Source organism: Periplaneta americana, chromosome 1 (genome assembly GCF_040183065.1).
Source record: "Periplaneta americana isolate PAMFEO1 chromosome 1, P.americana_PAMFEO1_priV1, whole genome shotgun sequence".
Taxonomy (NCBI): Eukaryota; Metazoa; Arthropoda; class Insecta; order Blattodea; family Blattidae; genus Periplaneta; species Periplaneta americana.
In genome coordinates, this window is record NC_091117.1 from 219,879,484 (window position 1) to 219,906,620 (window position 27,137).

Sequence of the window (27,137 nt, forward strand, 5' to 3'; positions counted from 1 at the left end):
CGTTCACTAAGACTTGGAAAGGAAATCTATCCTTTTAGGCAACTGCTTTATGAAAATGTTTAAATATCGATAAAGCAACGAAAACGCTTTGTTATATTTCAAGAAGAAAGTACAAATTTCTTTAAAATCTCTAATAACACTGCTCTTATATACACTCTCGTACATACGGCTTTTAAGGAACCCGCAGGTTCATTTCCGCCCTCACATAAGCCCGCCATCGGACCCTATCCTGTGCAACATTAATCCAGTTTCTATCATTATATCCCACCTCCCTCAAATCCATTTTAATATTATCTTCCCATCTACGTCTCGGCCTCCACAAAGGTCTTTTTCCCTCCGGTCTCCCAACTAACACTTTATATACATTTCTGGATTCGCCCATATGTGCTACATGCCCTGCCCATCTCAAACGTCTGGATTTAATGTTCCTAATCATGTCAGGTGAAGAATACAATGCGTGCAGTTCTGCGTTGTGTAACTTTCTCCATTCTCCTGTAACTCCATCCCTCTTAGCCCCAAATATTTTCTTAAGCACCTTATTCTCAAACACCCTTAATCTATGTTCCTCTCTCAAAGTGAAAATCCAAGTCTGCCACTGACTGGATACTTTTTATTGAGTTCTCAAGGCGAAGCTTGAAAGCAGTAGTGCTGTATAATGGGAATACAAAACCGTCTATTCCGATAGGCCATTCTGTCCACTTGAAGGAGACTTGTGACAACATGAAAGTACCCATGGACGCCATACAATGTAATATTCAACAGTGGAGTATTTGTGGAGATTTTAAAATTTTGCACAGGTGCACATTTTGAGAAACGAGATTGGGAACTGAGGAGCGTGTATGAATCAGGAACACACAGTCTTCAGAATTTGCCTTTAATGAATCCCTCCATATTAATTTGGGCTTTATTAAAGGTATTGTTAAAGTTAGGATGAAGACAAATTCTAAGGGATTCAAGTATTTTTGTGAAAAATTTCCCAAGGTTTTATTAACAAAATTTAAAAAAGCCATTTTCTTGGGGTCACGAGAGATCATGAAAGAAAATGCATTTGTAGAAACTCTAAATGATGAAGAGAAGGCTGCTAGGGAAAGTTTTGTTTGGATTTGTAAAAATTTCTTGGCCAAAATCTTATCATTACAAACAAGGCGTGGAAAAACTTTTGAGCTCTTACAAAGCAATGGGATATCGGATGTCACTAAACTGCATTTCCTACATTGTCACTTGAATTGAATTTAGGTGAAATCAGTGATGAAAAAGGTGAAATATTTCACCAAGATATAAAGACAATGAAGCAAAGATATCAGGGATTTTGGAATGACTCCATGATGGGAGACATTTGCTGGATGCTGTACCGGGGAGATCGAAGCCAGGAACACTGCAAAATCATCTCATTTTTAACGTGTGAATGTGTGACATACTGTGATTAACTCTAACTGTATCAGTATTTAGGATTAGGGTGATAAAAATCTTCTTTTATGTCTTAAAAGAAATTTCCACTCCAAGAAATTTACTAAATTTTTCAACTTTTGTTATACAGTGTACTAAAAAAATACACCTGACATGGAAAAACTAAGAACATTGTGAATATCAGTGTACTGCAGTGTGTAGAAACGTATGTTTTCATCTCCGATGATTAAAAATGTTTGATTTTGTAAACCAGTGTAATGTATAAAATTTATCAAAATTAAAACATAAGAATCTGATGACTCATCGCTCACGTATTACAGCAATAAATAATTATCATTATCATCATTATCATCATCACCATCATCATCATCATCAACATCAACGTAAATTTAATATTTATATCATCAGGCCTACTCAGTTTTCCTATTAAATTAAATTCGTAATTTTCTCTAAAATCCAATGCACGGGTCTTCTGACCGTACGTGCTTTGTACCCAAATCAAGTCCTCCTTTTTGGTCTCACTCCCCTCACCTATGATTATATCCAACCACTCTCTAAAAGAACATACATATTCAAATGAAAATGGCACAACAAAACACATTATATAATATATCCTAACCTAAAACAGACATAAAAGTGTACAGTTGGGTAGACACTATTATCCCTTCCTCAGTACGCATCACAAACTTCAACAGCTGAAGTTCTAATCTGTCTCGCCTTCGAGAGGAACAATCCAGTCTTTTGTTCCCATTCTCTATTCGCCATGAGGTCAAGACATGCAAGCGAACGCCTATTCTGACTTAGCATCCAGGGTGATAGATTTTTTTTCGGATATGTTCCAATTCGACACACTGTAATAAAATATGTGTCCAGGAGTCCCTTTCTCCGCACAGTGGACAAAGGCGCTCTCCTTCTTCGTGACAATTTTATTGCTCTTCCATGCCCCCAATCTTAGCCACGCTAAACCTGCTCTGCTGCCTTTGTTACAAGTATTTATGTAGTCACACCTCCCCCAGTGAAGCATGAGATCTGACTGTAAATGTAGTGAGGACTTTTCCGAACATTGGAGCTCAATCTCTTGCCTCTCGATATCAATTAAACGCATCTTCACATTACGCCATACATTCCTCCTGTTATTCTCTCCTTTCTCCCACACCCATCCCATTCCTATATGATGCATCCCTATCGAAATTATATAATTTCTGTGATTGACAAAGCTGATCGAACTCATGTACCTATAGACAGCGAGTTATTCTGCCCAATAACAATTCATTATGTCACCACGTGTCATCAATTGTTATTGGGCAAGATAACGCGAAGTCTATACACATGTGAGTTCGTCTACACAGAGTCAATCACAACTTTATTTATCTCCCAATATATAAAGTGATAACTTCAACTTATTCTAAGGTTGAACACACGAGGATAGCAATGGTAAAAAGGAAGCTTTTAATAAAAAAAGAAACATCTTCTGTGGACCTCTGGAATAAGAACTAAGGAAGAGACTAGTGAAGTGCTTTGTATGGAGTGTGGCATTGTATGGGGCAGAAACATGGGCATTACGACGAAGTGAGGAGAATCAAATAGAAGCTTTTGAAATGTGGATATGGAGAAGAATGGAACGTGTGAAGTGGAGAGACAGAATAAGAAATGAAGTTGTGTTGAAAAGAGTGGGTGAAGAAAAAATGATGCTGAAACTGATCAGGAAGAGGAAAAGGAATTGGTTGAGTCACTGGCAGAGAAGAAACTGCCTACTGAAGGATGCACTGGAAGGAATGGTGAACGGGAGAAGATTTCGGGCCAAAAGAAGGTATCAGATGATAGACGACATTAAGATATGTGGATCATATGAGGAGACCAAGAGAAAGGTAGAAAATAGAAAAGACTGGAGAAAGCTGAGTTTGCAGTTAAAGACCTGCCCTTAGGCAGAACACTGAATGAATGAATGAATGAATGAATGAATGAATGAATGAATGAATGAATGAATAATGAATGAATGAATGAATGAATGAATGAATGTTTAATAAAAATTATGCTGAAACTGACCAGGAAGAGAAAAAGAAACTGGCTGGGTCACTAGCTGAAAAGATGCTGGGTTTGCAGAGAAATATCTAGTGCTGGGTAAGAAATAGGTCGATAAATGAATCTAAAATACAATTGACGCTCTCTGAATGAGTTGAACTTTTCTGAATTTCAACAATAAAATATGTATTAGAAAAACAAACTAACAGAAAACTAGATAGTAGGTTTATAGAGCTTAAATCGCATGGGCTATTCCATATGAAATCGATCAGTAAAAAAACCTCGCATTTTTTTAAATTCTGATTTTACCCTATTTATACAAGGTGTTGAGGGGAGTGCATTTTCAAAAATATACTATCGAACGTCAAACGGTTTTCGTATTGTTGAGCGACAAATTTAGCGTATTTTATAAAGACAAGCCTTTTCAGCGCTCAAAACTCTGGAACCATTTACTGCAGAACATTGAATGAGAGCTTATTTTGAAGCTGACATTTAGTAGGATATGTTAAGAAGTAATCCATTATTTTTATTGTACACAGAGAGACAGATAATCTGATTTGACTTGTTTTTAGGCTTTTTCGCCATTTGTAAAAATGTAAAAAAATATTGAGAAAAAACCTTGCATTATTAAGAGGGATTCGGCATTGTTTGCTTAGTGGTACGGCAATAAGTTTCGAGGGTATTAAATAGATTATTTTCACACGCCTAGACTTGAACGGCGCAGTACCGCACGCACTGGCCGAGAGCTGAAGACAAGCGAGCGTTGGGCGTCATTTTACTCCTGTGTTTATGAAAACCTGTGATAAAGCTAGCACAGTCATGACTGCTAGACGACACATCACATGTTTGTCTCCTGACCTTGCTTGTCTCGGCTAGCTCCCGTCTCACAGTCAGCTGGTTAGTTCACGCGCGTACTATTTATTTTCTTTATTTGATATTTTCAATACTTTCTTATGAACATACCATTAGTAAAAAAATATGTGTTTATTTGTACTTTCAAAGCGGAATCTAACTATATTTTTTCAAAATATTTTTTTACTAGCCAAAGGCGTCTTAATGAGGAAAAATCTAAATTTCTCCATTTCCATAAAAATTAAGAAAATCTGTTTATATGTCAATATAAACTTTAATTTCTCAGCATCAAAATAAACCATGATATTGATCATTGGATTAAAGGGTTTCGGAGCTACAACAGTTTAAAGTTGTTAATTTTATGAAAATACGATAAATTTAAATATTTTTAATTTAAACACTATGAAGTTCTGATGCCTCAAACTTTGTACAAAGCATTGTATCACAGTTCTCTACGTACAAAAAAAAAGTTTCATTGTATTTAGAAATTGTAAGGTCAATTTTCTCTATATTTCGGTCGATTTGAGACGGAATAGCTCGCATGTAGATTGGGATGATGCTGGTTATAACACCGCTGAGAAACGTCAAGAGTAGTGATGGAGGAAATAAATTAATTACCGATGTATTGATATTGCAATATATTGCAAACCTAATTTCGATAATCGATATATATCGCAGAAAATATATCGATATATCGAACGATTATCGATATATCGCTATGCCGTCAGCAAATTGCATTTTCAGGCGTACATTTACGGTATTACAATAAAATTACTTCAATTTTAACATTCTTTTTACCATTGAAATTAACATAACATTCAAAAGCATAAATATAAAATTGTAACATTAAACAACACATTTTCAATACCAAAGTAAAAATTATGGTGGAGGCAGGGAAGCTTAAATGATATAGTGGGGAAGAGTTAAGTGAACTCTATATGGTTGAGTTTTTGATATTGGAAGACGATTCAATTATTCTAATGTTATATAGGATTCAATCCAAGACACGTCATATCATGTTTTTTTTCTACCTAACAACGTAATCATTTTTAAATGTAAGTAAACAGAACTTGTAACTATTTTTAAATGTAAGTAAACCGTACTTAGAATGTTACAAGTTTTAACGAACATCACAGTTTTTTAGTCGGTTATTTAATGACGCTATATCAACTACTAGGTTATTTAGCGTCGATGAGATTGGTGATAGCGAGATGATGTTTGGCGAGATGAGGCCGAGGATTCGCCATAGATTACCTTGCATTCACATTACGGTTCGGGAAAACCTCGGAAAAAACCCAACCAGGTAGTTAACCCAAGCGGGGATCGAACCCGCGCCAGAACGCAACTTCAGACCGGCAGGCAAGCGCCTTAACCGACTGAGCCACGCCGGTGGCTACAACATCACAGCTCATTTGATACAATTCTTCTATAGTAAGTTTCCATTGCAAATTATTGTTACACTTCAACATTCCAAACAACAATGGTGACGATTATAGGGATTGAATATTTATGCACTAAAAGATATACTCGTAATAAGAAAACAGAAAGTCAGCACTAGGTTGTGCATAGAAATCTTAGACGTAAACAAATGTCACATCGGTATTAAGTCCTTGTTTCTCTTTCCATTTCAGAATGTAGAAATAAAAGCTTTGATACTCGTTTTGAGGTCAGACGGTTCCCTTTCAGGGTGGGAGTTGCTCTTCTGCCTTGGAGAACATTAATAACAACATTAAAACAGTAGTAGATAAACCTCCCGTCTGTCTCACGCTCGCACACGCTGCATTTTGAATTTGATGCTGCATATTAAACAGTTTGAATTCGAATTCCAGTCCAGCCAATTAGAACAAGGTATTGAGTGAGGTTGCACAATTATGTAACTGTCCACCTTCAGTAGTGCCATCTCTCGGGAATTATCGTAGTTGTCTAATGTGGATTTTGTTGTTGATAATGATAATTCCACAAAAAAAAATCGATAAATTTATGAAAAAACCGATACATTATACGATATATTGAACCAAAATTTCGATATCGATATATGGCTACATTGAAACGAAAATATCGGTATTTTGTAAAAACCGATAATCATTCCCATCTCTAGTCAAGAGCAATTTTCGTACCGACACCATCTTCGCACGTGGCGCACTTGGAACGTAAGTCAAAGCTATCAGAACTACAAAATTCCCATACAGCTACCAGGATAACGATAACTCCACAAAAAGACAACGGCTACCTAATAGGGTAAAAGTACGGAATTCTAGTTATTTTCCATGTCAGGACAGCAACATATAGTGTTACGTTATCTACAGAAAAAGCGTATATAAACTTTACAGCAGTGGATAACTCCTACCGTTTGTTATTGAAGCGATCTTCCAACATGATCGCAAAAATTCTGTGTGCAGTACTGCTAGCTTTGGTGAGTTACCAACAATGAATCGACGATTTTCATAGAAAATAAACCCTGCGATTGCAGAAACTGACCTTCCTTCCATTTATATAAAAGAAAATACTTAACATGAATATTTAAGAACATAATAAAACACATTTTTTGATATTGAAAACATTAATTTTGCCGCATAACTGGGCAACTACTATCAACGTTTTAGAACCAATAAGCGATTTCATATGGCTGTCTTCACTCTGTATGAAGAACCCTAAACCACTGTGCAGTGAAATTCTTATATATTGATTGTAACACTGCCTGTTGTCTCTCTCCTAAGAGGCATCGGTTGAATTTTACATAATAAAGTAAAGATTTCTGTTCCTCCTCTGCGATTTCATTCTCCCTGTGGTCTTCGCACCAGCGATTTTTCGTCATGCTGACAAAGGGACAAGGAGCTGTACTATTCATCGTCACCATCAGTAAAGAATATTGCTTATTTAAAGTTACTTTTCTAACAGAGATTATTCCGATATAGTAGATCTTGATAGAGCGATAATGGAGCAATTGTCGAATATGAAAATAATAGAATCTGAAGTGTTCTGTAAATATTTATCATATTTACTTACATTCCATGGTTTCGTACACAATATGGAACATGTTAGAAAATTCTTAATAGTACTACAAACTCTTAATTATTGCTACAGTTTACTTGAAATATATACGGAAGACTTTTACAATATAGGCCTACTAGTACAAGGACATCATTTCATTTTTACTAACATTTTTAATATTAACCTGGCTATACCGTTGCATCAACGCCGTTTGTTACTCACTTCCATGACTGGAGTTCGATGATACTGGCGTAATTATTAACAAATAACTTTTCTAGGTATAGGAGGGAAGAAAAGTAGTTCATCCATTTACGTATACTAGGAAATATCGCGATTTTGAGTTTGATAATTTTCATTAGGATTTTGTTTAATCTAAATACAGTACAGTATTAACAATAAGTGTTTTTACTGACGAACTGAGCTATCCATGTGGACGTATTCATTATGCAGTGTATATTATACTGTCTACAGCACATTAGCGTACAATATAGAGAGTGAAGTTAAATTTAAAAATAATCATTATATATATATATATATATATATATATATATATATATATATATATATATAAACACATTTTTGAAAATGGTGGCCGTTCATTTCGATACAGACTTCAGTTCTAATGTGCACATTAACGCACTATAGACTATTGTACCTAATCGCAATTACCAGTTTCGTCCTTCGTACTAGTAACTCATATTGAAATAATTCTGTACCTACTCTATAAAAGAGTACCTTACGTACTGTAAATTCAATCTTCACTTCTGTCCGACCCGAAAAGATAAAATTACTGAGACATACTATCTACTATCGGTCCAAGTGGATATGTCGTAGGGTCGTAGAAAGGGAGGAAATGACGTGACAGTTAATTACTTAACGAGGCCCTTTTATTAAAGTTATTCTAAACAGTTGTATAATATTACGCAGACGTCAAATTCCTAACAGAAATTAATGTTCTCAGAAAAGAGCTAAGACAGCCAGCCACTAGCTGGCGAATAAAAGCTGGTGGGGGAAACCGGGATACGACGTAGACAAATGGACGACAGTACCTGTGCGAAAATGATTCAATATTGAAAGCTCTTTCGTCACTGGAAAACGCGAACATATTTTTGGAACGTACTGTTTACTGTGACCGTAAGGCTACTATGACTGTATATGCGGTCTTGTATCTGTGTGGAGGACGGTTGAACTTCATTAGTAGAAGGGGTGGGAGTGAAGTACATTAAAAACCTCAGGTACAATAAAAATTGAAGTAAAAATGAAATGATGTCCCTGTACAATACCAGGATTAATATCGATACTTAATACAAGACAAATATTCACAAATGCCCCTACACAATAGAAGACATGAGAAATTAAGTACTTCTTTAATTTGACCTAAAATAATCATATGTTTCAAGTTTGATTATTATATCCATAGGGAGACTATTAAAAATCTTTACAGACTCCTGTTTTATAGTACGCTAGATTTCCCGACGGAGAATGAAAGTCATTTTTGACGAGTATTTGTACTATGAAATGTTGAAATAGTTACAAAGCTTTCACGATTACATATGAGGAAGTTTATTAATGAAAAAATATACTGAAAAACCATGCACATTATATGTAGTTTTTTATGTTCTACAAGATTCCGTAGATTTAGCACCTACTATTATTCTATTATCCTTGAGTCCACAGAAATTAATATTCTGCTGTAAAATCTGGATTTCGTACACTTTATAGCAAGGGAAGGGGGACAACTGTCTGGAATTATCCATAGCAGGTATGTTCACCGCGGAAAATTCTAGCCTTTAAACAAGGCGCAACAGCCACATATAATCTAATACTAATATACAAGTACACTAAAGGTTACAAATGCCCACACTGAACATTTCTGACCTAAAGTATAGGGGAGAGTCGGATAGTATCGGACATCGGGTAATATCGGACAGTTGATCTACCACCATATGGTAGTACCTGAATGACATGGTTACGTTTCTCTATGCGACATCACAGAAACGTAACCATGTCAATCAGGTACTATCATCGTGTGGTAGATGAAAGAAACTCACTGTCCGATATTACCCGCTGTCCGATACTACCCGACTCTCCCCTAATTCTGGTCCTTCACTTACTCGTGCTGCTGTATGTGAACAGTTTGTTCAAATATGTACTCAGTTCATCTCACGAAACCTATCACCCAAAGTTTCATACTCTCCTTAATATAGTTAGAGTTTTCGTATCCACTACGCATTGACTAACTTCCATATGATGACTCGTTTTTAATCCTGTTACTGCATATGTAGAAAAGTCAGCCGCTCTAAAAGTCCTATACCAGACTTCCTGATTAATAAATAATAGTGGTAGCATGACATCCGAAGTAACAATAGTAGAGAATGAAATAATAGTGGTACACATACCAACAATAGCAGTGTTAGCAGCAGTAGTATTGCTAATCATTAGGAGGAGCTATAGAAGTATGTGTGCTAATAGTGTCCTTCGTGATAGAAATATCAGTGCTTACTTTGATACTAACTTACTTACAAATGGCTTTTAAGGAACCCGGAGGTTCATTGCCGCCCTCACATAAGCCCGCCATTGGTCCCTATCCTGTGCAAGATTAATCCAGTGTATATCATCATATCCCAACTCCCTCAAATCCATTTTAATATTATCCTCCCATCTACGTCTCGGCCTCCCCAAAGATCTTTTTCCTTCCGGCCTCCCAACTAACAATCTAAAAGCATTTCTGGATTCGCCCATACGTGCTACATGCCCTGCCCATCTCAAACGTGTGGATTTAATGTTCCTAAATTATGTTAGGTGAAGAATACAATGCGTGTAGTTCTGCGTTGTGTAACTTTCTCCATTCTCCTGTAACTTCATCCCTCTTAGCCCCAAATATTTTCATAAGAACCTTATTCTCAAACATCCTTAATTTCTATTCCTCTCTCAAAGTTAGAGTCCAAGCTTCACAACCATAAGGAACAACCGGCAATGTAACTGTTTTATAAATTCTAACTTTCAGGTTTTTTCAGAGCAGACTGGATGACAAAAACTTCTCAACCGAATAATAACAGGCAATTCCCATATTTATTCTGCGTTTAATTTTGTCCCGAGTGTCATTTATATTTGTTACTGTTGCTCCAGGTATTTGAATTTTTCCACCTCTTCAAAGGATAAATTTCCAATTTTTATATTTCCATTTCGTACAATATTCTGGTCACGAGACATAATCATATACTTTGTTTTTTCGGGATTTACTTCCAAACATATCACTTTAGTTGCTTCAAGTAAAATTCCCGTGTTTTCCCTAATCGTTTGTGGATTTTCTCCTAACATATTCACGTCATCCACATAGACAAGCAGCTGATGTAACCCGTTCAATTCCAAAACCCCTCTCTGTTATCCTGGACTTTCCTAATGGCATACTCTACGGCAAAGTTAAAAAGTAAAGGTGATAGTGCATCTCCTTGCTTTAGCCCGCAGTGAATTGGAAAAGCTTCCGACAGAAACAGACCTATACGGAATCTGCTGTTAAGGAACTTCAGTATTTAAACACTTTTCTCATTTAGTTCGTTATTAAGAGTTTTGCGAACTCTATTTCTTTTTCCATTGCCATTTTGTTCCCATATATTTAATACTGAGGTGCTATTAGTGCTAATGTTTGAAACGTTGATTTAGAAATTCCATATCCTTCCGCAATTTTTCCTACAACTAACACCATAACGTAAACGATCAAATACTTCTTTCTTTCTTTTTCTTTCTTTCTTTCTTTCCTTCTTTCCTTTTTTCCTTCCTTCCTTCTTTCCTTCTTTCCTTCCTTCTTTCTTTCCTTCCTTCCTTCTTTCTTTTCTTCTTTCCTTCCTTCCTTCCTTCTTTCCTTCCTTCCTTCTTTCTTTCCTTCTTTCCTTCCTTCCTTCCTTCCTTCTTTCCTTCCTTCCTTCTTTCCTTCTTTCCTTCCTTCTTTCTTTCCTTCCTTCTTTCCTTCCTTCCTTCTTTCTTTCCTTCTTTCCTTCCTTCCTTCCTTCTTTCCTTCCTTCCTTCTTTCCTCCCTTCCTTCTTTCCTTCCTTCCTTCTTTCCTTCCTTCCTTCTTTCCTTCTTTCCTTCCTTCCTTCCTTCTTTCTTTCCTTCTTTCCTTCCTTCCTTCTTTCCTTCTTTCCTTCCTTCCTTCCTTCGTTCCTTCTTTCCTTCTTTCTTTCCTTCTTTCTTTCCTTCTTTCTTTCCTTCTTTCCTTCTTTCCTTCTTTCCTTCCTTCCTTCTTTCCTTCTTTCCTTCCTTCTTTCTTTCCTTCCTTCCTTCTTTCTTTCCTTCTTTCCTTTTTTCCTTCCTTCCTTCTTTCCTTCTTTCCTTCCTTCTTTCTTTCCTTCCTTCCTTCTTTCTTTTCTTCTTTCCTTCCTTCCTTCCTTCTTTCCTTCCTTCCTTCTTTCTTTCCTTCCTTCCTTCCTTCTTTCCTTCCTTCCTTCTTTCCTTCTTTCCTTCCTTCTTTCTTTCCTTCCTTCTTTCCTTCCTTCCTTCTTTCTTTCCTTCTTTCCTTCCTTCCTTCCTTCTTTCCTTCCTTCCTTCTTTCCTTCCTTCCTTCTTTCCTTCTTTCCTTCCTTCTTTCTTTCCTTCCTTCCTTCGTTCCTTCTTTCCTTCTTTCCTTCTTTCTTTCCTTCTTTCTTTCCTTCTTTCTTTCCTTCTTTCCTTCTTTCCTTCTTTCCTTCCTTCTTTCCTTCCTTCTTTCTTTCTTTCTTTCTTTCTTTCTTTCTTTTCTTTCTATCTTTCTTTCTTTCAAAGGTTAATTCCACCAAGTTACGCTTCCTCATATTGAGGCACTATACTGACTGCACAAAGTGACTCTCACAGATAAAACCTCAACAGAGACTGATTTCTACACTGCAAGGCCTACTGAAATAACGATCGTCTAGTTCAAAAGCGCGACAACTCAAAAAAACAAGTTTCGAGATATCTTCAGCTGAAAGTTTCAAATAAATCACTTAGAAAGAAACAGAGTTCTGGTTCATAACCACGACAATTAGAAATGAGTCAGTATTCAGGACGAGTTTATCACAGTCTTCGAGTTCATTATTAATACATTTCGAAATGTACTAATAATGAATTAGTAAAGTCCATAGTTATAATTACTTCTAAAGCAGTTTATTTCGTTTTTTTTTTTTCTTTTTGGTTGTAAATATGACTTATCTCAATATTGAATCGGAAAGAGCTCCGAAAGTGGCTTTCAGATAACTAAAAAATGGCAACTTCGCATCATAAAATTTACTGTTATTATGTAATGTCCCTTCACTCCATACTCAAATTTAGAGACAGTACAGTTATAAAAAAAAAGCATCATCATCATCATCATCATCATCATCCCTCCAAGTATTAGGCCATGTGGCCCATTACAATCTCAAAGAAGAATTGCCCCTCTAGCGTTTCTTGGACGTCCCAGTGATCTCTTTCTTTGAGGAGATAATGAAGCATAGCTCTTGGAATTCTGTGCGATGACATTCGTTGTAGACGGTCCATCCAGTTGACCTGATAATTTTGTATAGGCCTATAGTGGAGAACTGGCTTTAGTCCCAGTTCTTCCATTACTTCCTCATTTAGTTTTTGGTCCCATCTTGTATATCCTGCTGTATAGCGCATAAATCGCATCTCATTAGCTGTTATTCTGCTTTCATCCCTTCTTATTGTCCATGCTTCGCTACCGTAGCTTAACACTGGCCTTGCAAGGGTTTTATAGACACGTATTCTTGCGTTCTAATGATGTTTTCACGATACTGTTAATTATTCTCAGAGGCAGGTATTTATGGAGTTTAATTTTACACTGGTGGCCATAATTCTGGAAACTTTTTGTTTTTGTACTGAATTATTATAACATCTGCATTGATTCACAGATTTATACAATTGAAAATGTTCCTCTTGACTGATTCGTTAATTATGGGGTTATAACAAAGGTATTATATTAAATCCTGAATATTTTAACAATAAATAATCATTACTATGTAGGAAATTATGTTCTTGTCGTTTAAGATCTAAATATTAATTTCAGATTTTCATTATAAGTTTCCCTTCGATCTTTCAATGCTAATCGACAAATCTGCTTCACTTCTCTTGGACTTACTTTAGGTTTTCTACCAGTCCTAAGTGTTGTTTTACAAGATTCTATGGATTTGTACCTCTCACATATCTTCTGGACGCCAGGCAATGTAGCACCATTACCAAGTTTTGTTGCAATTTCCTTGATTGTGTAGCCTTCTTCTCGAAGTATGGCTGCCCTAGAAGGTGTTCAGTCCTTTCGTGGAGCCATTGTGATAAAATGATCAATAAAGTTTGTTGTAAAGCAATCAGGTGTTCACCTAACGAAATCTTAAGTCAGACTAATGATAGAAACAAATTAATAATGTCCATATGTTATGCTACCAGTGCTCAACAATGCTTCTACTGATCAACAATAATCTTAAACTCAACAATGGACTAGTTTTTATAACAGTAAATAATGGGAAATTATAATGAAATCTGAAATTAATATTTAGATCTTAAACGACAAGAACATAATTTCCCACTTAGTAATGATAATTTATTGTTAAAATAGTCAGGATTTAATATAATACCTTTATTATAACCCCATCGGTAACGGGTCAGTCACGAATAACATTTTCTATTGTATAAATATGTGAATTAATACAAATGTTATAATAATTCAGTACAGAAACAAAAAGTTTCCAGAATTATGGCCACCAGTGTATGTGTGTTTAATATCGAGGTCGGCGGAGATTGTTGGAGATTAATGGAAATTTTGGTAAATACAATTATTTTTGAATTGGAGTGTTAGCTCAGTATGGGTATTACTTTCAAATAATTAACATTAATGGTTTGTTGGATTCTGGTAAGTGTGCGGTATGTCCAATAGACAATATTTGTTGGATTGAGACTGTATTTAACACACATTCATTAAAAACGAAAAAAACTTGCAGCCCTCTAATTAACACTTTCAAATTATTAGTGAAAAGTTGAATTCTCCGTCTTTTGAGTTCACTAATGTAATCAGAACACCTGGAATACCATGTAATGTAGCCTACTTGGATATACTTGAATATATTACAAATTGAAGTGAACAAAAAAAAATCCGAAAAAAAAAAAGCTCAGAATATGAAATTCGCTATAAAACGACGCAATAGTAATAATTCGCAAATGTATTCATATTTCGCTATTAGAACTCTATTTCGTGATTTTTAGCGATTGTTTTATCCGCATATTATTAATCAGAATCACTTAATTCGTAAAGATTAGTAAAAATCTATTGAATATCTAATATGTCGTGATTTTCGCGATCTCCATATATACCCGACCCTGATTATTCCTATGGTTTTTTGTAAATTTTGTAATTTTATTTGCTATATCTGCTTTTTCCTCAAATGACAAATTTTACCGATAGAAATTTATTGTAAAGAAGTCAATTTTAGAAAGTGATGTAGTGAAGTTTATGAAACGTAATATTAGTGAGAGTTACAATTTCAGTTTAAATGACAAATTAATAACCCAAATATGTGAACTCATTTACTCTGCTCGGTACAGGGTATTTTCCACAAAAGGCCATCACTTTTTTCTTGTTTGTATTTATTTCCATATTATATTGCTTTCCGAGTATATTTAAACTACGTACGGAGTACTGCAGATCATTTTCTGTGGTTGCTATTAAAACCAAATCATCTGCAAGAATTAGGGAGTATAATTGTAACGTTCTATTTAATTCAAAATAGCCATGTCACAAAAAAAAAGAAGCAAATTGGGTAATTACAAGAAAGTAGATAAAGGTTCACAGTTGCTGTAAGTACTGTACAAAGGAAACCCCCTCTCATTCCAGTGTGCTAGTGGTCCTTGTATAACACAACGGTTCAATAAAATTCAATTCTAAACGGGTAACAGAAATACACAATAGAACAAGAAAATCGTCCAAGATAGAACTATAAGGGGTGGCCAACTTACAGGCTTGAGGGATGTTCAAAATAGAGGATATATTACAGAAGTAAAAGCATAGAAATTTGCCCGGTTCCAAGAAAATATGTTCAATATAATGAGGTGTCTAAATGCAAAGGTTTCACCGTAGTAGCAATAATAGTAGTACGAACTTAAATGGTATCAGATGTAACAGGAATAGAAATATTAACACCTGATTAATAAAAATAGCTGTAGTAAAATAGTGGAATAAATAATATTTGGGAACAATAGCAATAACTTTCTTTAAGGGGTTAGATACAGCTTATAGCAGTAAAATTTTGTAAATATTCAACATTTTTTTCTCCATTACTGTATCTTGTACTATAATGAAAATTAGTATGTGTAAAACACTGTCCCTCTGCTATATGAAAACAAATATTTTCACGATTTAAAAAAATTATTTATATATTTCTTTTTTCAAAATTCAGTTCACTTTGTAGTGATGAAGCGTTTTCCTCATATCTCAAACTTGTTACCTTTTTCATGTTCTTTCTCTTTTATTTTATTGCTGAAACTCATGTTTACAAAATCATGTTCTTTCAACTATATTTCTTAATAAATATTTTTTTTTATTTTGTGGTAGAAGAAAATACTCATATTTGAGCATTTTGTAAAATTAATTTATTTTTTATCAGGCAATCTATCAAATATGGAGAAGTGATCTTGCATCATATTGTAGATATGATATACATTAATAAACACAAGAAAATTCATCACAGAATGTTGGATAGTTTTTGAGTTATGTGGGAAATGCTTCATCACTGCACAGTGAACTGAATTTGGAGAAAGAAAATGTAAATAATTTTTTTTTTTAATCGTAAAAATATTTTTTCATATAGCAGGACAGTTTTTTATACATACTAATTTTCATTATTGTGCAATATACAGTAATGGAGGAAAAAAAAAATGTTGAAAATTTCCAAAAATTTACTGCTGTAAGCTGTACCTAACCCCTTAACAGAGATATAATGTTATCACTTCCAACTCAACGTTTCTCTGATACAGATATTATTAACTGCGCATTCGCTCTCCATCTTCTTTCAGATCTATAATAAAAATCGCAAAGTTCATACGAAATATAAACACGAATTATATGTTCTTACAATTTACATTTCTGTTTCAGGCATGCCAGTACAGTAATGGCGTCCATGGTATGTAACTTAATCATATATCTTATGATTTAGACCTCATTAAAATATATATTTACGACTTCAATATCATTGAGTACCAATAAATAACGATACCAGATTCCACTGAATGTCACATGAGAATTATAAAAGGCATCCGACAAATAAAACTCAGTGCGCCGAAACCAGCGGGCGTGACTGTCTCGCGCAGATGACGTATGCTCCCTTTCCCAGCATGCTCCCCGTCTCCAATCACACCACCAACACTATACGCATGCGCACGTATTATCTTCTTGTGTTGAACTGAACGCGTGTTATTGCTACAGAATCAGGGAGTCGCATAGCGTTTTATATTAAATATTAATTTAATTTAATTTAAATATTTAAAATTTAAATATGAGGACAGTTCCAGTGAAGATAGACACCGATTGTGACTTAGAAAGAGACGATGTTGACATCTTGTAATGTTATATTCACTTAATTGGTTATTGTTAAGCTGCTCTTTGAGTCCACATGTCCGCAACCGTAGCCGTTATGGCTATACCAGTAGCCGCTTATTAAAGAACCCGCCTACTGCAGGGGGTAAGAGGGCTATAGCATGCGCGACGCGAGGAGTCTGAGCTGAGTTTTGCTAGTAGGATACCAAGTCGTCCTGACAGTGAAGAATTATAATAATATGCCATAACGATTACTGCTAGAGCCTGTGCAATCAAACTCATGCACAATAGATCTTAAAAATTTCAATGTTCATATTTGTAGCAAATTACTGAAATGAATTCATATATCATGTACTTACAAGTAATGGACAACAATAAGGTTTATTGCAACAAAATTTTCTGTATATTCAATGTCAAACTAGTAAGTTAAAAGTCTCTGTAGTTTTCAATGTAATAATATTATGTTTTTAATACTGATATTTTCGTTCTGTAGGTTTCAATGGCGGTGGAAACTTAAATAATTCTATGAACATTTATTTTACAATTCATTTTGTCTTCAGATAATTTTCTTTATAGTAATACCAATTATGATTGGGGGTTTTGGTAATTGATTAGTACCACTAATATTAGGAACTCCAGATATAGCCTTTCCACGAATAAATAATGTAAGATTCTAAATCTAATTTAATATAATAAAATGTTTCAAGTTCAATCTATAACATTTATCTATTTTGCAAGTGTTTATTTGCTATAACATTGTATATAGAATATTAACGTTTTCGCCTTTTTGGCATCATCAAATTTTGTTAAGAAACACGTAATCTGAACCTTGAACAAATTAAAAATATACATTGTAATATGCATGACAAAATAGATTTTCATGAGTTTTATGTGGTTTGTCTTATAAGTAAAAAGGTTTATTTAGAAAAAAATTCCAGGAAAATATAATTTTATCACTATTTATTATTAATTTTATTAATTACCTATTATCGATTTTATAAATTGTCATTTAAATAATGTATTGATATCACATCACCATTCCACTCATAATTCCCTGTTAATTAATTACAAATTCAACAATTAAGTCTTTTCCACCAATATTTAATTATTGCTGATATTCGTATTTTGTTAATAATTTAATGCAAGATATAATATAACACGCTTGTCATTTTTAATCATTTCATATGGGTTTTTGTAACATGAGTTATATGTATCTGAAATCATATCGACTTTCCAAATTTATATTTATCAGATGGAAGGCACCTGGGAAGTACATGGTTTAATGATCGGAGCGAGGGGCACCATCCCACGATCAACTGTAAACACTATCAAAACATTTGGAATCCATGACATCATTCCAAAAATAATTACTTCAACCATTAAAGGGTCTGTGGCAATTCTGAAAAATCATTTATACGGAATATCATAATACCCCCCCCCCTTTTCTATTCGTTAGTGTGTGATTGTTACAAATATATGTACAAATTTATTATTTCTTAAACTTAAGCTCCTAGTTCACATTTAAATTTGGCTCATCTATCTTACTGTAATCATTACTATTCTTATATGTGTGTTATTCTGTGTTTTTGCCAACCCAGGATGCCTGGGCAGACTATTTCTTGAAATAAATTATATATAAGACATACTACATAAAACTCATGAAAATCTATTTGTCATGCATATTACAATGTACATTTTTAATTTGTTCAAGGTTTAGATTACGTGTTCTAAACTAGACCTGATGATGCTGAAAAGGGGAAAACGTTAATATTCTATATACAATGTTGTAGCAAATAAACATTTGCAAAATAGATAAATCTTTTAGATTGAACTTGAAACATTTTATTATATGAACATTTAGCCATCCCTCACATGAAAAATCTGTAATCTATACTAATAATAAATCTGTAGCCGAAATTTTTCTGGTAATTTTTGATTTTCCAAAAATAATTGGTCCTAACATACATAATTAATCACAATGAAACTGAAAATCGCATTTTTGAAATTTCTGTTTGTCTGTCTGTCTGTATGTTTGTTACCTTTTCACGCGATAATGGCTGAACGGATTTCAATGAAAATTGGAATATAAATTACGTTCGTTGTAACTTAGATTTTAGGCTATATGGCATTAAAAATACATTATTTAAAAGGGGGGTTATAAGGGGGCCTGACTTAAATAAATCGAAATATCACGCTTATTATTGATTTTTGTGAAACATGTTACATGACAAACGTTTCTTTAAAAATAATTTGCGATAAGTTTTATTCCTTGAAAAATTTTGATAGGACTGATATTTAATGAGATAAATGAGTTTTAAAATTAAAATAACTGCCATCTAAGGCCGTGTAATGAATTAAAAAACAAATGACTTCGTCTATAAGGGGCCTTAGACAGCAACAATCGAAAGCTATGAAAGATAGCCTACAGATAATGTTTCTGTGTTTGTATGAAGTAATATCGGAAGCTAAATTAACCGATTTGTATAATTAATTATTAATTCACCATTGGAAAGTGTAGTTTCTCTAGATGGACATAATGCTATAATGTTATTACAGTAACTTCTGAGTGAATCGAGGACAGGTAAGATTAAAATAGCTTCTTATGCACAGAAAACTTGATAGGCCATTCTGTACATTCGTTTCCTGTATTTCCTAAAATAATTTTTTTGACCAAATGAGTGGTCTCTGGATCAAAATGATCGCATTTTAATTATGCAAATACAATTTAAATGAAGTAACATAATAAATGATATATCCTTCTAGCAAACACGAATGTTCCCTGGATCAAATGTCCTATTTTAATTATGTAATTACTTTATATTTATTTCTAACGGGTGCAGCGGAGCGCACGGGTACGGCTAGTTATGTAATATGTACGTACAGAATCTTTAGCTTCAGTGTATCAATATTTATTTCGCATAATGAGTAGATTGGCACTCCTCGCTAATGTATATGTTGTAGTAATTAATTTTGATCTACATTGCTATCTAATTAATTTTGTTACACTTACTCTATGGTCAGAATGTGACGTTAGAGTAGATTAAAAGAATTTTGCAATTGAGATGATTGGGGCAAATTTAGAATGAGGAAGATGTCATACCACACAGAAGATTCATGAGTTTAGGCCTAGTTCTGCAGTAATTGACATAATTGGCAGAATCAAATAAAACTTGTCGTCATCAAACTAGATATTCTTAAAACTCAAAACCTTATTTTCTGAAATAATTAAATGAAATTATTAAATATATAGACAGTTTAATGAAGATTCTACAGTACTTAGGGATCCTGTTCTATGGATTATATGGCGCACAAATGTTACGTGAATAAGGGTCCACTATTCAATAGTAAACAGGAAGTCCCAAAAGTCACTACCCATTATTTAACTTTGATTATACATTTTGTTGACGTCGTACAAAATTTTGTCCAATATTCTTTTGAGAAGATTAACTCCGTACGTAGATGAAATTAATGGGGATCATCAGTGTGGTTTTACACGTAATAGATCGACTATTGATCAGATTTTTTGTATTCGACAGATAATGGAGAAAAAAGTGGGAGTATAAGGATACAGTACATCAGTTATTCATAGATTTCAAAAAGGCATGTGACTCGGTTAAGAGGGAAGTATTATATGATATTCTTATTGAATTTGGTATTCCCAAGAAACTAGTTCGATTAATTAAAATGTGTCTCAGTGAAACATACAGCAGAGTCCGTATAGGTCAGTTTCTATCTGATGCTTTTCCAATTCACTGCGGGCTAAAGCAAGGAGATGCACTATCACCTTTACTTTTTAACTTCGCTTTAGAATATACCATTAGGAAAGTTCAGGATAACAGGCAGGGTTTGGAATTGAACGGGTTACATCAGCTTCTTGTCTATGCGGATGACGTGAATATGCTAGGAGAAAATACACAAACGATTAGGGAAAACACGGAAATTTTACTTGAAGCAAGTAAGGCGATCGGTTTGGAAGTAAATTCCGAAAAGACGAAGTATATGATTATGTCTCGTGACCAGAATATTGTACGAAATGGAAATATAAAAATTGGAGATTTATCCTTCGAAGGGGTGGAAAAATTCAAATATCTTGGAGCAACAGTAACAAATATAAATGATACTCGGGAGGAAATTAAACGCAGAATAAATATGGGAAATGCGTGTTATTATTCGGCTGAGAAGCTTTTATCATCTAGTCTGCTGTCAAAAAATCTGAAAGTTAGAATTTATGAAACAGTTATATTACCGGTTGTTCTGTATGGTTGTGAAACTTGGACTCTCACTCTGAGAGAGGAACATAGGTTAAGGGTGTTTGAGAATAAGGCGCTTAGGAAAATATTTGGGAATAAGAGGGTTGAAGTTACAGGAGAATGGAGAAAGTTACACAACGCAGAACTGCAAGCATTGTATTCTTCACCTGACATAATTCGGAACATTAAATCCAGACGTTTGCGATGGGCAGGGCATGTAGCACGTATGGGCGAATCCAGGAATGCATATAGATTATTAGTCGGGAGACAGGAGGAAAAAAGACCTTTGGGGAGGCCGAGACGTAGATGGGAGGATAATATTAAAATGGATTTGAGGGAGGTGGGGTATGATGATAGAGACTGGATTAATCTTGCACAGGATAGGGACCGATGGCGGGCTTATGTGAGGGCGGCAATGAACCTTCGAGTTCCTTAAAAGCCATTTGTAAGTAAGTAAGTATATACATTTTCAATATCTCCATGGATTTCTAATTGCCCGCCTCTCATTTACATCTGACAATTAGTTACTATTATTAATGTAAACACTAGAGTGCATTGCTATATAATCAATCAATCAATCAATCAATCAAGTAGCTGTAAATAAATGATCATTTTACCATTCGATCTGTGTTTTTGTATTATAATGGGTAGTGACATTTGGGCTACTCTGTACGTTAATTATTTGTAAAATTATATATCGTCACATTGTTAACAACTCTTGTGGTTTGTTTGCAAGTGTACATACATATTTCAATGCAGCAATGTATGAAACATTACGGTGTGGCAAAATGCCTCGAAGTCGAAGGAAAACTCTTTAAACATCAGCTTTAAAAACTGTAGTAGATTGGTGCATTGATTAATACGTGGTTCGTGAAGAATTTTTTGATTCATTGATTTATTTTCCTTCTGCTCACTATTATTTAAATACTGAGCATAGAATCCGTGTTTATGTGACTTTTGTGTTAAAAATAATCCATAGCCTGGCACCCCTAATTTAAACTGAATCGTAAATCACTCTATATACAAGAAGGACGAATACTTCCCATGAAATCTGCTGTAAACGGACGAAGAGACAGATACAAGTTGTGGTAAAATTCTTTAACAGTTTAATGAGTGGTGTAGAAACTGCAGGATATTAATTAATAGACATTACCGTGAGATGTATGCCAACTCTTTTGAAGAATCAGGCGTATTGTGATTATTTATAGAAATAATCATTATTCTTTGCGTGATTTTGAAAGTAAGAAATAAAATGGATTGTAATAATAGTATTAAAAGCAACCGGGCTCATAGATGCGGCTAGTACCTAGAAGTATAAACCACTTAGTTCATCATATACTGTCCAGAGTGTACCACTGGCGATGGGTTCACATTAAATTCATAATGAATGGTAGTGATAATGTAAATTGTTGAGACGTCACAGGGGAACCGGAGTACCCTGAGAAACTTTCTGTTTTGCGTGAAACACGGATCTGCCAAACAAGTTATAAATTCTCAGTACAGAGGGATTGAACCAAGGTCCCTTGAATTATAAACCCAGAACTCAAGACTGAGCTACCGTGTAGGTCAGTGACCGGCATGTTCCGTGCTCTGTGACGTCATACCACGGAGCCGCCATGCTCTTTGCTCGGAAAACTCTGCATACTGAGCACAGCGTGGAGAGAAGGTTCAACTGAACAGTGGTGGTACGGCGCGTATGCAATAACAGAGCGCGATCCATTCGTCTGAGGTAGTATGGGAATAGCACAATTACAATACATTTGTACGAAAACAAAACTGTACAACCCTGATAAATCAATGTAACAAAATATTTTGATTTGTAATCAAATTTAATATACAGTACTTATGATACTATGAAATTCATAATACATAATCCAGAAGCTTTCGCATTATATAAATGAGGCTCCGAAACTGCTATAAATATACAAATATAGAAATAAATAATTCAAGCAGTACTACAACGCTTTGTCTACTCGGAAACTTGAAAACAGTTCAAGTGTTTTTAACAGACATTTTCCTACACAATATACAGATTGAACTATATAGGCCCTAACTTGATGAGTAGTATGCAAAGTATATTTCAACTTTTGAAACACACCATCACTTTGTGTTACTACCGTGCCCAAGTTAAATGCTTTGTCGAGATCAAACTGTGTTATGGAGTATGGAGGAATGGCGAAGTGTTTGATTTGTGGAAAGTTGTTTCAGTATGTAATATACAACGCCATTATTCTGTATGCCACACAAATGATTATAACAGATATGGGGGAGAAGATCGGCAAGTACTGGTGCAGCAATTGAAAGATAATTTGTTAAGTGAAGCTAGGGAACACACTGTCAGTGAATCAATGGTAAGCTTAAGGCTTAAGATATAGGATTTCACTAGCCATTGCAAAGAACATGCGTTCTTTTAATGACGGGGAATTTGACAAGAATGTTCCCCAGCAAAATACAGGAATGTGATTCCATCAGTTTATCTCCAAGAACTGTCGTATCATTGCTGCACTGACGCCACTGCGCTGGTGCGTGTTAACAGTAATACGACTCAACTGCTCGCTCTTCCAAGATCTTGAGGCCTGACTGGCTCTTACGTCATAACTGCAGCTTCTGCCGGCCACTGGTGTAGGTTATACTGTATGACTGTATTAAGATGAAGTTTTTAAACATAATAAAATGAAACTTCAACGTGCTCATAATTTGTGTGTACGTTTTGTAAGAAATGTTCGTAAATATGATCATATTACCCCATCCCTGGAAGCAATAGGTTGGCTTAAACTAGATAAGAAAAGAAATTTACATTCACTTCTCTTTTTCTTCGAAATCTAGAACTCTTCTATTCCTTCGTACCTGTCGTCTCGCTTCACTTACCTTTCTTCACACCATAATCTGAACACACGCTCTCGTCATGAAACAATACTAACAATACCATCCCATCGCACCTCCTCATACTCATCTTATTTCACAATAGCCCTGCCAAGACTCTGGAATTCGCTACCTGCTAGCATCAGGGACTGTCGAAATAAAATGGAATTCAAACGCAAACTTACTAGGCACTTGGTCAGTAATTGATTTCTTGTAAATAGTTTCCTTAATCTATCACAAAATATTTCAATATCCAGTAATTTAATTGCTATACAATTTTTTTATTCTAGATTTAACTTGTAATTCAGTAAATATAAAATATTCTTTGTTTCTCTATGATAAATTATCTAGCTTTAATTAGTCACGTAATCTTTTCGTACTTTGATTTTATTGTAATTGCAAATTTAATACTAATTGTAATGTTATTTGTAATTGCAATTATAAATTTAATACTAATTGTAATTTTAATGTTCATATTATAGTTGGAATCTCCTGGTAGAGGGGCAGAGAAGGCCTGACGGCCTTATCTCTACCAGGTTAAATAAATAAATACTACTAATACTAAATAATAGAACAGAAGTACTGTACAAAAAAGTAATTCGAACTGCATTTTTATTAGCAACATCTTCTCGTTCAAGAATTAGTCTTTGCTAAACTTAGTGCAGACTGAAATTGACGTTATGTTTAATTGTACTAATTCTAGACGTTTCATAATTCCAGGTGTAACAGTATTTGGAGGACATGGTATCGGATACGGAAGATATGGACATGGATTTGGTTATGGCGGATTCGGTGGATATGGTCTAGGTCATGGAATCGGACACGGAGGATTTGGAAGATATGGACTCGGGCATGGATTTGGTTATGGCGGATTCGGTGGATATGGTCTAGGTCATGGATTCGGACACGGAGGATTTGGAAGATATGGACTTGGACATGGATTTGGTTATGGCGGATTCGGTGGATATGGTCTAGGTCATGGATTCGGACACGCAGGATTTGGAAGATATGGACTAGGACATGGATATGGAGGATTCGGTGGATATGGTTTGAGCCATGGTCTCGGATACGGAGGATTTGGAAGATATGGACTCGGGCATGGATTTGGTTATGGCGGATTCGGTGGATATGGTCTAGGTCATGGAATCGGACACGGAGGATTTGGAAGATATGGACTAGGACATGGATATGGAGGATTCGGTGGATATGGTTTGAGCCATGGTCTCGGATACGGAGGATTTGGAAGATATGGACTCGGGCATGGATTTGGTTACGGAGGATTCAGTGGATATGGTCTAGGTCATGGAATCGGACACGGAGGATTTGGAAGATATGGACTGGGACATGGATTTGGTTATGGCGGATTTGGTGGATATGGTCTAGGTCATGGAATCGGATATGGAGGATTTGGAAGTTATGGACTTGGACATGGATACGGAGGATATGGCCTTGGACGCGGTTTTGGATACGGTGGTTATGGCGTTGGACGCAGTTATGGTTATGGAGGATATGGAATCGGTCGTGGATATGGTTATGGAAGACATGGTGTAGGACGTAGAGTTTCTTACAGAGGATAAAACAAGACTCTTGAACACAAACTTTATGTATTATTTATTATATTTATAATATTTAAATAATATTAATCTTAGATTTCATGTCAAGTTACACATATTTCAATAAATTTTGATTTTATGTATAATTTTGTAATTGTTATACGTTATTAAGAAATATTCTATAATCTCAATCACCAACCCTTTTAGGTTGTACATCAATATAAAACAATTTATGCATTAGGCTAAGATATGATACATTTATTCAGCCATAATCCTATTCCAGACTGATTAAAAAATTAGATCAAATTTAATTTCTTAGCAGGTAATGGAAACTTAGTTCATCCTCCTTGCGTAGGAAGAATAAAGTCTTGGATACAAAAAAAAAAAAAAAAAAATACCAAACTCCTGTGACGTGAAGCTACGTAAGTCCACTTCGGGCACAGCCTAATGCACACGGCTAGATAAAAAATGTTTATTATGCACCTAAAGAAGTACATGAAAATACCTATATTGATTCTTAATAATATTTATTTATACTCATATATATTATCATCAGACGTCCTTCATTTACTGGTTTTCCTCACATTTCCTCACTTAATTAAATTTATGTAACTTGCCGTTTATCCCATCCTAGTTTATTTCTCTCATCCCATTTATCTCCTGAAATCTTATAGTATTTAATTGATCTTTTACTACATTCAACTACTTCTTGTCTCCATGCTTTGTGAGATACCTTAAAATCTTCTGACTACTATTAAGTATATTATGTCTATGTTACCCTTCTTTTGAGAGAATTCCTGCTACAGTTTACTATTACTCATCTACTAACACTGTTAATTTCTTTTAATAGTATGCCTATATTTTTTGTTTACATTCTATCTCTTCTATTCATAACTATTCACTTATTATCTACATATATTACGATTTTTCATCTAGCTTACTATTTTAATATTATGTTATGTACCTTATTTTTCATGATAATGTTTAGTTTTAATAGCCTACTTTATCCTTAAACAACATAAAAACCAACCGAGTGGAGTAGTGCGAAAGGAATTCGTTCAAGGGTAAATATAAGATTATACTTGATTTATTAAGATTACAAACCCTGACCGTTATGGCGGTGTATTAACGTATCGCCTATTGCTCATTCCACTCCAACATTTCAACTCCGTTTCTTCCTCTATTGCTTGAAAATTTACGTCTGAACTGTTCCAAGACGGTCTCACGGTACTATACATTTATTTGTAAAGATTATTTAGACAGTTGACGTTAGAGAAAAGCATTTTTCTGTGTAAATGTTATTTTAAACATGAATCAACTCGTTGTACGCATGTGGAATTTATTGAGGCATTTCCCGATCAAAAAATTACTTCCTTTCAAAACTGAAACTCACGGTATCGCATAAAAATAAATATTAATCTACTGTTCAGCACAAAACAAAAGACAAGAGTGAAAACGTAAAGTTTTACAAGAGAAAAAAAAAAACTAGACGAAATTGGTTTAAATCTTCAACGTACACCAATAAAATCACTTCCTGATATTAGAACAACAAGTGAGAGTTTAAGATGTTTGCAGCACCTAAGAAACAAAATTATTAAAACTCATACTTTACAATATTTTACAAGGTTGCATTGTTTTCATCCAGGCAACCCAGCAGCAGAAGTATATTA

General features: G+C 34.7%; 1 protein-coding gene across 1 annotated transcript; it reads left to right on the top strand.

Annotated features, from left to right (window-relative positions):
- Positions 1-6,594: 6,594 nt before the first annotated feature.
- Positions 6,595-25,613, top strand: LOC138708208 (uncharacterized). Its single transcript, XM_069838524.1, has 3 exons — positions 6,595-6,694; positions 16,362-16,389; positions 24,635-25,613. Exons 1-3 carry the CDS (start codon positions 6,656-6,658, stop codon positions 25,489-25,491), a joined length of 924 nt encoding a protein of 307 aa, XP_069694625.1. The 5' UTR covers positions 6,595-6,655; the 3' UTR covers positions 25,492-25,613.
- Positions 25,614-27,137: the final 1,524 nt, after the last annotated feature.

Excerpts from the sequence above, each read along its gene's own strand:
- LOC138708208 (XM_069838524.1), top strand. The coding sequence starts at position 6,656 with ATGATCGCAAAAATTCTGTGTGCAGTACTGCTAGCTTTG. Across the intron at positions 6,695-16,361 it reads GTGCAGTACTGCTAGCTTTG|GCATGCCAGTACAGTAATGG; the intron begins GTGAGTTACCAA and ends TTTCTGTTTCAG. Across the intron at positions 16,390-24,634 it reads GTACAGTAATGGCGTCCATG|GTGTAACAGTATTTGGAGGA; the intron begins GTATGTAACTTA and ends TCATAATTCCAG.